General features: G+C 62.0%; 1 protein-coding gene across 3 annotated transcripts; it reads right to left on the reverse strand.

The window, feature by feature from the left end:
* Positions 1–2389: 2389 nt before the first annotated feature.
* On the reverse strand, positions 2390–11476 carry GABRD (gamma-aminobutyric acid type A receptor subunit delta). 3 transcript variants are annotated; one of them, XM_028108134.1, is made up of 9 exons: positions 11409–11476; positions 6801–6913; positions 6447–6514; positions 6135–6355; positions 4975–5057; positions 4287–4424; positions 3450–3605; positions 2996–3207; positions 2390–2689 (listed from the first exon to the last, which is right to left on the reverse strand). In XM_028108134.1, exons 1-9 carry the CDS (start codon positions 11474–11476, stop codon positions 2390–2392), a joined length of 1359 nt encoding a protein of 452 aa, XP_027963935.1. The 3 variants fall into 3 exon arrangements, with proteins under 3 accessions (XP_027963935.1, XP_087879185.1, XP_087879184.1); XM_088023059.1 differs by having other exon boundaries at positions 2996–3210; XM_088023058.1 differs by having other exon boundaries at positions 6801–6961.
* Between the last annotated feature and the right edge of the window lie 1745 nt (positions 11477–13221).

A 13221-nucleotide genomic window follows, 5' to 3' on the forward strand; every position in this document is an offset into this window, starting at 1 on the left:
GAGGGGGCAGTGACCCTGCATGGGATCATGCCGACAAGAAGGTGCCGAGGGGGCGAGGGAGAAAGGGGCCACTGTCCTTGGGCATCGCTGTCCTTGCTTATGGAGTTGGCCAGGCTTGGCTGCCCCCAACACCCCCTGCTGTCCTGAGGTGGCCCGGATCCCCAGCTGACCCAGATCCAAGCTCGGCTGCTCATCAGCCCCTGCTCTCCACTGGCCCCCAGGCCCACTCCATTGGCAGCTTCTGGTCACATTGGATCCTGAAGGTCTTGCTCCTTTGGCCCAGTCCACTGGGATGACTCTGCCAAGCTCTGCAGCCCAGTCCTTGAGAGCAGGGGACAAAGTGGCAGCCTTGCACCAAGAGGGGTCTTTAGGAGGTGAGGGGCCTTGGAGCTAGAGGAGTTGCTGGAGCTGGAGCTGCAGGTGAAGGTAGAGGTGGAGCTGGAGGGGGAAGGGAAGGGAGGGGGAGGGGGAGCCAGAGGGGGAGGGGAGGGGAGGGGGAGGAGGACCTGGAGCAGGAGGGGAGCTGGAAGGGAGGGGAGGAGGAGTGGAAGGGAGGGGTAGGTAGAGGGGGGAGGGGAGGGGGAGGGGAGTGGAGGGGGAGGGGAGGAGGAGCTGGAGGGAGAAGGGAAGGGAGGGGGAGGGGGAGCTCGAGGGGGAGGGGAGAGGGGAGGGGAGGGGGAGGGGAGGAGGAGTTGGAGGGAGAAGGGAAGGGAGGGGGAGGGGGAGCTCGAGGGGGAGGGGAGAGGGGAGGGGAGGGGGAGGGGAGGAGGAGCTGGAGGGAGAAGGGAAGGGAGGGGGAGGGGGAGCTGGAGGGGGAGGGGAGAGGGGAGGGGAGGGGGAGGGGAGGAGGAGCTGGAGGGAGAAGGGAGGGAGAGGGGAGGAGGAGCTGGAGGGAGAAGGGAAGGGAGGGGGAGGGGGAGCTGGAGGGGGAGGGGAGAGGGGAGGGGAGGGGAGGGGGAGGGGAGGAGGAGCTGGAGAGGGAAGGGAAGGGAGGGGAGGGGGAGGGGGAGGGGAGAGGGGAGGGGGAGGGCTGATAAGCCTGGGCTGTGGTTTGCGCAGATGGGCCAGTGCCCTCCTTTGCCCTCGACGCGGCGGAGTCTTCTGGGAAGCAGCTCCCCTGCAGGGCTGTGCTGGACACTCGATGGTCACTCTGCCAGCTATGGCCTCTGGGAGTAAGCATCCTCTAGCCTCCTGTCCCCACGGCCTCAAGACGCTGCAGACCCCTGGGCAGGTTGTGTGGCTGGAGGCAGAAGGCAGGGCCACCTGATTCACAGAGTCTGATTCATGCAAAGTCACCATCATGCTCCCCTTGAGGTGGCTTGGGGGGCCCATCAGGAGGGGCACCATGGGGCCAGCTGGGCAGTTGCCTGGCTGCCACCTTGACCACAGCACAGCATGCCCATGGCTGACCTTGGCCACGGGAGCTGGCTGCCCGGTCTCTGCAGTGACCGCAGCTTCTCTCACTGCCGGCTCCGGTTCCCTCTGAGTGTGTTGACTTGCTCTGCTTTGGTGCCATGGAAAATCCGGACCCCCTTATTCAGATCTCCAGTGACCAACAACCCCCATCACCCTGCTGCAGCCTTGTCACCCCACGTCCCTGGTGGCAGCAGAGAGGAGAAGGGGCTGAGTGGTATTTGTGGGGACTCAGCAGCCTCCCTTCGCCCATCACCACGTCCAGGAAGACAGCATTGTGGCACCCTGGCCACGGGACCCAGAGACCAAGGTGGGGTGTGGCTCCTCAAGCTCCAGGTCTCTGCACTTCCACCCCTCCCACCGATGCCCAGGGACGTGACCACATGGCTCGCCTGTGAGACACAGCTCCAAACCCCTCTGTCCTGAGCCCAGGGAGCCCACAGCTCGAGGACAACTCTCTAGTCAGCGAGGTTGCGGCCGCAGCTCAGCCTCAGAGACGGAGAACACAGCCAGCAGCTGAAGGCTTTGTTTTATTTCATGCTGGGACCCAAGGCCTATGGATGCCATTCCCCACCATGTCACCATGAAGGCAGCACCGCCCACGCCCAGCCTCCCATGACCTGGTCCCAAGCCCACAGAGCACATGCCTAGAATCAGGATTGTTTTCTGAATTGAATGCAGAGTTCCTCAAGGCCCCTGAGCCTGTTTGGCTCCACCTCGGGTCAGGCTGGTTCTGCCGCCCAGGAGGAGCCAGGCCGGGGGTCTGCAGGACAGGTGCACGGGAGAACCCCAGGGTGGTCTTCCAGGTGATGGTGGGGACAGAGCCTGGGGTAATTAGGGAGGCCAACGTTTTCCTCTTGCTTTATGTGGCCTGTTGTCAGGCCCCCTTTGAAACAGGCAGAGCAGGCACATCAACCCAAGAGCCTCCCTCCCAGGGGCTGGGGGCTCCAGGACAGGTGAAGCCCCACCTCCAGCCTCACATGGTGTAGGCCGCCCAGTAGAGGACATTGACGGCCACAAAGGCCGCAGGGAACACCACGCGGGCGTAGATGTCGATGGTGTCTGCGTCAATGGGCTTGAAAAGTGCACGGAGGCCTCCTTGGCCCCCCGCGCGGGCCTCCCCCTGCTTCCTGGCCTCTCCCGTCTCCATGTCCACACACCTATAGGAGCCCATGAGGTTCCCAGGCCTGCGGCAGTGCCGGCGGGACACGGCCAGCTCCTGGGTGGCACCAGCGGCCGACAGGGAGAAGAGCACGATGGCGTTCTTCACATCCATCTGCACGGTGTGGGGAGAGTAGGAGACACGGCTGAGCCGAGGGCAGGCTCCCGCCACCTCAGGACCCCCAACCTGGGCCCGTGTCCAGCAGCAGGACGGGCCAGAGTCTGGACCTGCTCTCGTGCACCGGGGGCTGCAGATGACCTCCCCAGAGCAGTGGGCAGAGGGTCCTGAGTGGGTCCCAGGAAAAGTGACCCCAGCACTGCTGCCCCTCTGTGCTGGGGGTGGGGCTTGGGGGCACCAGGAGGTGGTAGGAGAGGCTGTCCTTGATCCTGAACACCAGAGGGCCAGCAGGCTCAGCCTCACCTCTGCTTTCTGCTCCTTGACCTTGACCTTGGCCTTCTGCTTCTTCCGGTAGTCAGCATTGAAGTGGGCGAAGGCATACTCCACCAACGCGGCAAACACAAAGACGTAGCAAATCCAGAAGTACACATCCAGCGCCTTGATGGCTGAGGCCCGTGGGAGGGAAGAGCGGGCGCTGACCATCAGCGTGGTCATGGTCAGCACCGTGGTAATACCTGCTGGGAAGGGGCGGTGACATTGCTGGTGCCCCTGTCATCTCCCTGCACCCCTACCCCTGGCCCAGGGGCAGGTCAGGCTCCTCTGGCCTGGCCTGGCCCGGCTGGCCGCTGACCCAGGACAGCTGGGAGCAAGGGGCTGGGAGGCAAGGCCTGAGCTTGTGGCTAGCAGGGTTGGGGTCCTATTTCTGGGCTCCCGCACTCCTGCCACCTCCCTCCGAGGAACGGTCAGGGCCCCGTACCTAGAGACACCCTGGCCGGCACTGCCGCCTGGCTGATCCAGAAGGAGACCCAGGACATGGCGACCAGCAGAATGGAGGGCATGTAGGACTGGATGATGTAGACGCCCCGGTTCCTCCGCAGGTGGAAATGCAGGCTGAGCCGAGGGAACTGACCGGCTGCCGGGGAAACGCTCCCGGTTGGGGCCCGACCCCCACACGTGGCGGCACTCGGGCGATGTGGGAGGCTTGGCAGGCACTGGGGGCCACTGCGAACCCCAGAACCCTGCCTTCGTCACCTCCCGCACACAGCCTGACAGGCCAGGGGTCTCCCCTGCCCTGAGTCTTGTCCCCGGAGAGAGGCTGGCTCTCTGCAGGGCCACCCAGAGGAAGGAGAGGAGACAGGTTCCGGTGCTGCACGGGCCCAGGGGACCCTCCCCGCCGTGTGGCCGGCTCACCTCTCCTGGCCCTCCTCGGTGCACAGTCAAGCTAAAGGAAAGAGCCAGCGGGGCTCACTGGTACCAGTGACCGCACAGTAGGAGCTGGGAAGGGGCAGGAGTGGGCAGGAGACAAGGCAGCCCCAGGAGGTGTGGCCCCTGACGCCCTCGCCCCTCATGTTCCCCAAACCCCAAGCACTGCTAGCCTCCAGGAAGCAGCAAAGGACAGCAATAAGGCAGAGAAAGCCTGACCCACGTCCACACTGTGGCGTCCTGAGTCCCCGGGTCGGGTGCAGCCTGTGCCCATCCGTGGCTTTCCAGCTGCCTCCTCAGGGGGTCCTCAGAGTCGACTAACAGCTTAGTTAAAAGTGCCAGAAAACCACAAGCCAGGCCCATAGGAAGAGGCCGCAAGAAGCCGCGTTACCGGATTTGAAGTTCATCAGCTCTGTGGCGAAATGGTAGCTGGTGATGGTGAACTGAGCCAGCTGCAGCTTGTTCAGCCCGTGGATCTGCTCCTGGTTCTCAGACCAGTAGTAAACGATGTCCTCAGATGAGTAGCCATCTGCAGGAGAGCCCCAGGTGGGCAGCGGAGCCTGGTGTCCCCCAGCCCCTGGAAGCCCCCAGCAGGAGCACCCCGTCCACACGGGGAGCCTGACACAGCAGAGACAGGGGACAGCCCGGGAAGACCCAGCCAGGAGCAAGAAGGCCTGCGGCCATGCCCAGCACCCCAGGCAGGAGGACAGGGCCAGAAGAGCTGCACAAAGGGCAGGTCACCATCTGCAGGTGACCCACAGGGGCTGTCAGGCTGGCCGAACGACACAAATACGTGCCTCATCTGGGCTCCACACCCGTCTGTCCCTGGCAAGGCACTGACCCCTGGGAAGAGGGCGGGGCTGGTCAGGCCTTCCAGCTCTGTCTTCCTTCTCTTCAGCCCAGGCCTCTGACTGCACGGGGCCTGTCCCAGTTGCCTCCTGGTCCCCGAGCCAGGCCAGCTGCAAAGCTCCCCGACAGTGTGAGTCCCCTGTGTTCCCCCAGCAGAGCCACCGGAGATGCAAGCACCGCCTGCCCCGAGCGGAGCCCCACCCTGTCCCGGCCCCCGGAAGGGCACTCACAACTCTCCAGGTGCAGCATACACTCCTGCTCGTCCATGGGGTACTTGGCCAGGTCCATGTCGCAGGCCACCGTGGAGGTGATTCTGCCCAGACAACATGCTGGTGAGGTCTCCAGGAGTGAGGCCGGCGCCCGAGATGCTGTGGTCCTCCTGCCCCCACAGGCACAGACGCCCCAGCCCCCCACCCAGAGGGCCACCTCCAGCGAGGGCGGCCCAGCGGCCTCTCAGGCTCTGTCGGCAAGGTGCTGGCATCAGGGGGAGAACGGAAAGCTGCGGTCCGTGGACAGATACTTGTGGGTCTTCAGGAATCGCAGCTGGGCTTCGTTCACTTTCTTCGTCCTTCAAAGTGCTTGACTGTGTGGCTACGTTGGGGGCTTAGAAGGGAAGTGCCGGCTGAGCACCTGACCTGCACTAAAGGACAGCCTCTGGGCATCCCCACTGACCGGGCCGTGTGGGAGAAAGCCCGGGCTGCCAAACGTTCTGACTTTCCAGAAGAATGTAGATTCTTACATAAATCTCTCGGTTTTTAAAGTGTTGGCAGCTAATGCTGTTTTCAAAAGGCACACGTCAGAAGCTCGTGTTCAAACAAATGCATGTACGTGTATGTTCACAGCAGCACAACCCACGACGGCCGGCACGTGGCAGCCGCCCAGAGCTCGTGAGTGCATGAGGGGGCGCCAGGCCATGGAATGCTGCTCAGCCACAGAAGGGACAAAATACTGACAAACGTCACAACAGGGGTAACCCCAGAAACACCGCTAGAGGAAGGAAGGCAGACACAAAAGGACACGAAATGTGCAGAACGGGCAGGAAGCAAGTGGGGGCACGCAGGGGGAGGGGTGAGTGAGTGCTCATGGGCCCGGGGTCCCCTTTTCGGGGAATGAGCCGTTCTGGAATCAGATAGAGGTGATGTTTGCACAACACTGCAAATCTACTAAATGCCACTGAATCATTCGCGTTGAAATGGTGAATTTTATGTTATGTGAATTTCACCCCCGCATAAAAACAGGAAGGCACCGCGTCGGCCAAAAAGCTGCACCTGCGGGCTTCCGGCGGCCACCTCCGCAGCGGCCGTGTGTGAAGCGGTGCTGGAGGCCGGAGGCTGCCAACAGCCCACCAGCTCCCAGCAGAGCCTCCTGGCGGGGCTGGTCCCGGGCTCACCGGATGCTGTACAGGATCACCCCGTCGGGCTGTAGCCGGATCAGCTTGTTCTCCACAGTCACGTCATGGAACCAGGCGGACTTGGCGTTCACGATGAAGGTGTCCGGGAGCCACAGCTTGTCCACGAAGCGGCTGTCCAGGCCCAGAGTCTCGTTGGTGTGGTTGTAGGCCAGCCTGCTGTCCCTCCAGCTCTGATGCAGGAACACGGTCATGGTGTACTCCTGCAGAGGCCGGAAGGGCCCCTGGCCGTCAGCCCTGCTCCTGTCCTGGGGGCCCAGGGCAGGGGTGCAGCAGAGGCTGGCCAGCACCTACCATGTTCACCTCCGAGATGTGGTCAATGCTGGCTACCTCGATGGCGAGGGCCACGTTCACAGGAGGCCCTGCAAGGGAGGCGCTGAGGCCAGGCTCTCCACCCAGTGAAAACCCAGCCAGGCAGGACACGGCTTAGCCAGGGTTTTTCAGGGAGGACCGTGTTGGTGAGCGTCTGCAATGAGATGCTGAGATCCATCTTCCTAGCTGTCTCCCTGAGGGGACTAGCTGTCGAAGCCTGACTCACCCCTTGGGGACTGCAGATGTACCCCTCAGGGGAGCCATCCCAGAGCCAGCGAGGCTCACACACCCAGCTGGATGCAGGAGTCTACCCGTGCCCCCACCGGCCGCCCTCACCTCCAATGCCAGGCCGGAAGTTGCGAGCATAGCCCTCCATCAAGCCATCCAGGTTGGGAAGCCAGGATATCTCCAGGTTGGAGCCGACATAGTCCCCAATATCGTTCATTGCTCTGGAAACAAAGGCCCACTGGTCACAGTCTGGGTGCCAGGGATGGAGCCTAGGTCCCCTGCTGGGCCTGAGCCACTGTGAGAGCCCCTCCAGGCTGGACCTGGCCAGTCCCAGTAACTCCTGCCAAAACCAGGGAGCCCCAGGGAGGAGCAGGGCCCAAGACTCTTCCACCTCACCCACCAGCCTCTCTGCTCAGCTACCTCCTGCCCACCTGGCCTTGAGCGAGCCTGCTGGGTCAGGCAGAGTGCCCAACCCTGGAGACTCTCGATGAATAACCTCGGAGGACCCTGACGAGGGCACACGGCCTCCCTTTCAGCCTCTGAGGGTAAAGTGTTCTGCAGGAGGTGACTTGAGAGAAGAGATGTGTGACCAGGAAGCTGAGGGCCAGGGAGAAGGGGGGATGGGTGAAGTCCCAAACCTGACCCAGGGCAAGGTGAAGGGCCCATGGGGACACTGTAGCCGACCTCCTGCTCTCTATCCCTTTCAGAGCAGTGGGGGCCCGTGCCAAGGGTCGCGAGCGGGTCCCACTGGCAGCCCGTGCTGTGGTCCTGTTTGTCTGCAGCAGGGCCGCCTTGCATGGGTATGGCTGGTACACACCAGACTGCCAAAGGCTACCCACCCCTGCTTGTGCTTACCTGTCCTGGGGCAAACAGCGTCACCCAAAGTTCATGTCCACCCAGAACCTCAGAAATTGGGCTGTAATTAGTTAAGATGATATCGTGCTTGATTAGGGTGGCCCTAAACCAAATGAGTGGTGTCCTTATAAGAAGAGAAAGCAGACACACAGGGAGAAGGCCGTGTTACAACAGAGGCAGAGATCGGAGAGATGCAGCCACAAGGCAAGGGATGCCACAGACCCTGGCAGCGCCTGAAGCTGCAGAGAAGCACAGGAACGGATCCTCCCTAAAACCCTCCAGAAGGAGTCGGCCCTGTCCTCAGACTTGATCTCGGGCTTCTGGCCTCCAGAGCTGGGAAAGAATAAATGTCTATGGTCTTAAGCCCCCCAGTTTGTGGTCACTTGTTAGAGCAGCCCCAGGAAATGCACACACCCCGCCCCCCGGCCAGAGGGCAGGGCCCGTCCCCAGTCGGGCAGGAAGGGAGGAGGGCATTCAGGAGGGCGTTCAAGAACAGCACGGTTGTGTCACTCTGTAATAACGCTGAACACCGGGAGGGCTTGCCTGGGACAACCCCTCTTCTGTTTCATATACCGACCCTTTGAAGAAGGTCGGATTTGAACCAAGGGCTCCTTAGCGAAGGAAACTCACAAACCCTGACCTATCCCAAAGGACCGCCTTGGTCCCTCCAGGCAATGACCTGGTCCAGGGCGGGGGTAGGGTAGGTGATCTGGTAACGAAGTATAAGAAGGACTTGAATGAAGTCCTGGCCCCAAGTAAAGCCCAGTTAAAAACACAAATGGAGGTCACCCTGAAGGTCGGATGGAAAGGAACTGGAATTAGGTTTTATTTTTGGACTGGCCCAGCTGCCATCTTGCTGCAGCAGCTAGCCTGCCAGGAACAAGGCTGTCAGGAGACACCATCCAAGCCTGGCCTCAGGGTGGTGGCCCAGGCAGGCGCACTTTTCCTCGGCTGGGTCCCATGCGCACTCACAGGCATGAAGGCAAGACGGTGGGGAAGCCCCTGGTCATGAAGCTCACCTTGAACTGGAAGGATGCCAGTGGACTTCTCAGCCTTTGTCAACCCTAAGGGGGTGCGGAGGGGACAGGCTCCTGGCCCCATTTCATTTCTCACCTAGGACAGGGGCTGCTTGTTTTTCCAGCTGTGAAGAGATGTCAAGGGCCATCCAAGGAGGATGCCCTGCATGCCAGCCTGGGTTGTGGAGGGCCTTGCTTTCCTCCCATGGTTCAGGTAGGCACCTAAAGGGGTGGACGGGGTCCACATTCCATGTGGGGGTTGCTCAGCATGGGGTAAGCTTATGGGGACTCTGACCAGCACCTTGGGAGAGAGGTTCTGCTTCATCTGATGGCCTTGGACCCAACGATGGCCTAGGGTGGGGGCTCCTGTTGTGTAGACAAACAGAGAAGCTCAGAGACACACGCCCAGACTCCTGGGATGAAGCACGCACCATGAAAACACTTGTGGCTTGCACCTAGCTGTCAGGAACCATCAGGCCTCCCTCCCTCGACTGACCCCTTGAGAAACAAGGCCACCCTGTCACTTGTCTGTGTCCCTGGAGACAGAAAGAAAAGGTGGGTGTTGCTGAGCAAGGCGGCGGGGCCCTCTTCCCTCCGAGGATCCTTCCACCGTGCACACACAAGCCCACGGTCCCTGACAGCTGCACTGGCACCTCAGTTACGAGGGGAAGAGGAACACGGCGACAGTCGCACAGTGAGCTGACAAGGCGGGAGCTACAGACAGAGCTTCCCCAGGGAGGTGGAGGTGCCAGCAACCCAGAGGGGGCCAGCCAAGGGGGCTGCGGCCGGCAAGCTCAGGCACCTGCTGCACGAGTGGGTCTTCGGGCTCAGGGTAGGCACAGCTTTGGCCCCACCCGCCGATGCAGCACAGCACTTTCCTTCTTCTCCCGCCAACACCCTCCCACCAGCAAGCCCAGGATCTGACCTGAGCAGCAGCGGCCAGAGCCAGCACCTCCCGTCCTCCCACGCCACTCCAGGGGTGAGGACCAGGACCAAGGGAAGGGAGGGTGCTGTACCCCTGGCTTCTGGCGTGGAGGGAAACAGAAGCTGGTAGGAGAGGAGGCCCCAGGCTGACAGCACGGCGCTGTCTGAAGGTCGCCCACCAAGGCCCACAAAGCCCAGAGGCTTTCCTCCCGGCTGGGGCCACAGCCTGCCGGCCTCCCTGCACAGGCAAACAGACACATCCATTACCCAAACCCCAAGCCAGATGTGGGTCAGAGTGCAGAATGTTTCCGCTTTTAGAAAGGCGATATAATGCACATATGGACTTGGGGTGCGGGGGGGTGTCTGGAGAATTTCCCAGCAGAAAAGTTTAAGTAGGCCCCAAAAGTAGGGTGAATGAGACTCATGTAAGAGCAGAACAGGTTTTGCCACCAAATGAGCTTCGGTGTCAAACTTGGGCTAAGACTTTGGGTTTCAGAGCAGCTGGGATTTCAGAGTCACAGCTACGTGGCTGTGCTGGGCCCACAGCTGATCCCAGGCCTCTAGCACATACGTCCATGGCCACGCCTCAGCGCTTTGCCCTTCCCGTTACCTTGAAGCAAGAAGAGGGAAAGGGGCCGTGGAGCTCGATAAAAGAACAAAGCGCTCCCGAGCACAGGGGTGGCACAGCGCTGCTTGTGGTCTTGGGCACAAGGGCCACACTGTGCCCAGACCCAGAGCTTCCTGGTTCTGCCCCCCAACCACCAACAAGGAAAGTCTGACCACATCTCCCCTACCTCCCTGATATGTGCTGCCTGAGTGCCTACAGACCAAACACAGGCTGATGTTCAACATTTTCCAGTTTCCAAGGATCCAGAAGCCTGGAACGCTGGGGGAGGGGGCTGTCCTTCTGGTTTTCTGCAGCCCTTGTACCAAGAGGATCTTCAAAAAGGCCCCTCACATCTCCCGTGGAAGGTGGCTAGGATAAGTGCATGGGAGCCGGGCTACCTGGAGCCCATTTCCAGTCCCCAGAGCAGAGCCAAGCCAGCAGGGACCCTACTGGTCCCGAAGCCAAAGGGAGGAAGCCACAGCCCAGGGGGACCCTTTTCTTAACCTCTTCCTTCCTCCCCTCCCCCAACAGTTAGAAATCCTGAGTTGTCGTTGCTGTCCCCCACCCCCTCACCTCCTCACTTCCCACCCCACCTCGCCCCCCACCCCCCACCAGAGGCAGCAGGCTCCTTCCCACCTGCATACTCTGGAGTTCAGTGGATTCCATTTGAAACGGCCCCTGAAAGGAGATTCCACAGCGTCCTGGGCCCCAACTTTCTGACGACCGCACACAACCCTTATCTTGTCCACCCCAGCCCTGCTAGCTGCGGCGGAAGCTCGTCTGTGTAGCTCTGCTCCCATGGGAAAAGGAGCAGCCTCCTCCCCCGTGTCCTCAGGATCGCTCCTTCCTGCCTGCCTGCCGCTCGTGCCGAGCTGAGCGCTCAGCCCGCGCCTGGAAGGGCACCAGCCAGCCAGGGACCGGCCAAGTGCCTCTGGGGCCGAGGACCCCAGCGAACCCGGGGAACCCGGGGAACCCGGGAGAATTGGGAGCGTCTCCCACGCCCTCGTCCAGCCGAGCGGCGCCGGTTCAGCACCGGGACGGCGGACAGCACCCGGGGCGGCCGCAGCTGGGGTGGCCGCGGCCCGCGCCCCAAGGGCAGCAGCGCGGTGAGTCCGGAGAGAAGCGCCCGCGGGGGAGACGCGGTGGGGGGGGAGTCCTAGCGGGAAGATGGGGGTGGACACGGGGGGATGAAGACGGGAGTCGGCGGGAGAGATGAGGGGGATGGGGTAAACAGGGGGTGGGGGTGGGGATGAAGACCGAGGGTACTCCCCACCGAGGGCGACCCTGGGAGCACGCGGACGCCGGCTCGCTTACCTGGTGCCGCGGTGCTGCTGCGCGCAGAGAAGCAGGAGCGGGGGCAGCAGCCCGGCCAGCGCGTCCATGGCCTCGGCGCTCGGCGCTGGACGGGGGGCGGCGCCGGGGTCCCGCCGGACGCGGGCGCTCGAGAAGTTGCTTCTCTGGCGGCCGCGGTAGCGGCACAGGCTGGGCGGGAGCGGGAGGGCGCGCAGCGCGGGCGCGAGGGCGGACGGAGCGCGGAACCCGGAGCCCGCCCCGCCCCGAACCGGGCCGCCCCCCAGCCGCCCCGCCCGTCCGCCCCCACCTGCAGCCGAGCCCCGCCGCACTCCGGAGCCGCGCGGATTCCTCCCCGCCCCTGAACCACGCAGCAGCGCCCCGCCTCCAGCTCCCGCCCCGCCTAGCCGCGCCCCCCCTCCGGGGGGTCCGTCTCTCCCCCACCGCAGCACTGCTGCCTGGGAGGCGACCCAGGCCTGGACGCCGCCTCCCGCTGCCCCGCCGGGCGCCTGCAGACCGACGGGCGCCGCGGCCTCCTCCCCGGGGCTGTTTGTGGGGGTCACAGGTCCCGGGAACCTGGTTTAGGCAGTTGAGGAGCGCGGCGCGGGGAGGGGGCTAGCGTTCACCCGCTCCTGGGAGAGACCCCCCCCCCACCACCACCACCAGCAGCTCCTTCCAAACCCCTCGCACCTACGGGAGAGCAGAGCCAGAGCCTGAGCGATCACGGGACAGAGCAGCTCTGCCCATCCTCGAAAGGCCGGCCTGGGAGAGAGGAGGGAGGTGGGCCATGGCGCTGCTCCACCGGCCGAGGTCCTGGTCACGGGATGCAGTGACTTCTCCGTCTGGCCTGATCAGGCTTTGTCACACCTGTCCACACCCCTTTGAAGGGCACTGCGGATGGCTGGGCTGTAACAACGGTGACATCCATGCTCCGCACCCCCACAAAGATCTAAGAATGTCAAGGCCTTGAGCATTTTCTATTTGAATTCTTTTCAATATAAAGTTCTGCGCAGTTTCCCTCAAAACACTTTTATCCTTGTTTGGTCTCATTTATTCACTTCTGGACTTGACATCAGCTGACAATAGAAAGTGAATTCTCATGAAAACACCTAAAAATGGACGAACTTGTTCTGGAGTGGGTTAAGCCTCCTTGTAAGACCGAGGACATTGGCTAGAGCAGGGGCAGGTAGAAAGGGCTTTGCTGCTGGGAATCTCCAACCCAATGTTGAATGCCAAGTATCCAAGGATGGGGCTGGCTCCCAGCTTTCTTTCCTAAAGCCAGGAATGGGTGCTAAGAAAGCCAGGCAGATGTCAGTGTAAATGCCTCCTTTGGAGGGTCCTCCCAGCCCCTTTTGGGTATGGAAGCACTGATCTCAGCGTGTTCCCACACTGCGTGTATGTGCATGTACTCTGGACAAGTCTCAGGGCCTCAGGGCCTCTTTCCTGTGGGTCCTTCTGCACGCGTTTTTGGGAGAGTGAGGAATTAATCCTTCAACAAGTGCCCTGAGCCTGTCCTTGCACAGAGTGAGAGCCGTGAGTGTCCACCAGGATTGTTATCATTCCCTGCTGGAGCAGGGATCTTGCCTGCCTGCTTCTTCAGTGTCCCTCATGTCTAAGCCTCTAGCATATAATGGGTGCTTAATAAATATAGGAAAACACACGGGCTTAGAGTCTCCAAAAGCCAGCAAAACGAGCATGGTCAGCAGCCCCTTTACTGCTCTGGAGCTTCTGTCTTTCAGTCCCAAGCTCTGATCTCTGTGCTGGTCCAGGCAGCCATGCTGTGCTCACTGTCACTCTCCTTTGGGTATTTGAGAAGGTCCAGGTGCTGACAGCCTCT

Source organism: Eumetopias jubatus, unplaced genomic scaffold (assembly GCF_037043125.1).
Source record: "Eumetopias jubatus isolate StellerSeaLion01/CBP00866 unplaced genomic scaffold, mEumJub1_p1.0 scaffold_4, whole genome shotgun sequence".
In the NCBI taxonomy this organism is placed as follows: Eukaryota; Metazoa; Chordata; class Mammalia; order Carnivora; family Otariidae; genus Eumetopias; species Eumetopias jubatus.

Coding starts and splice junctions, on each gene's coding strand:
- GABRD (XM_088023058.1), bottom strand. CDS start 11,476: ATGGACGCGCTGGCCGGGCTGCTGCCCCCGCTCCTGCTTCTCTGCGCG. Junction 5,058..6,134: donor GTGATCCTGTACAGCATCCG/GTGAGCCCGGGA, acceptor TTGTCTGGGCAG/AATCACCTCCACGGTGGCCT. Junction 3,606..4,286: donor GCTGATGAACTTCAAATCCG/GTAACGCGGCTT, acceptor TTTCCCCGGCAG/CCGGTCAGTTCCCTCGGCTC.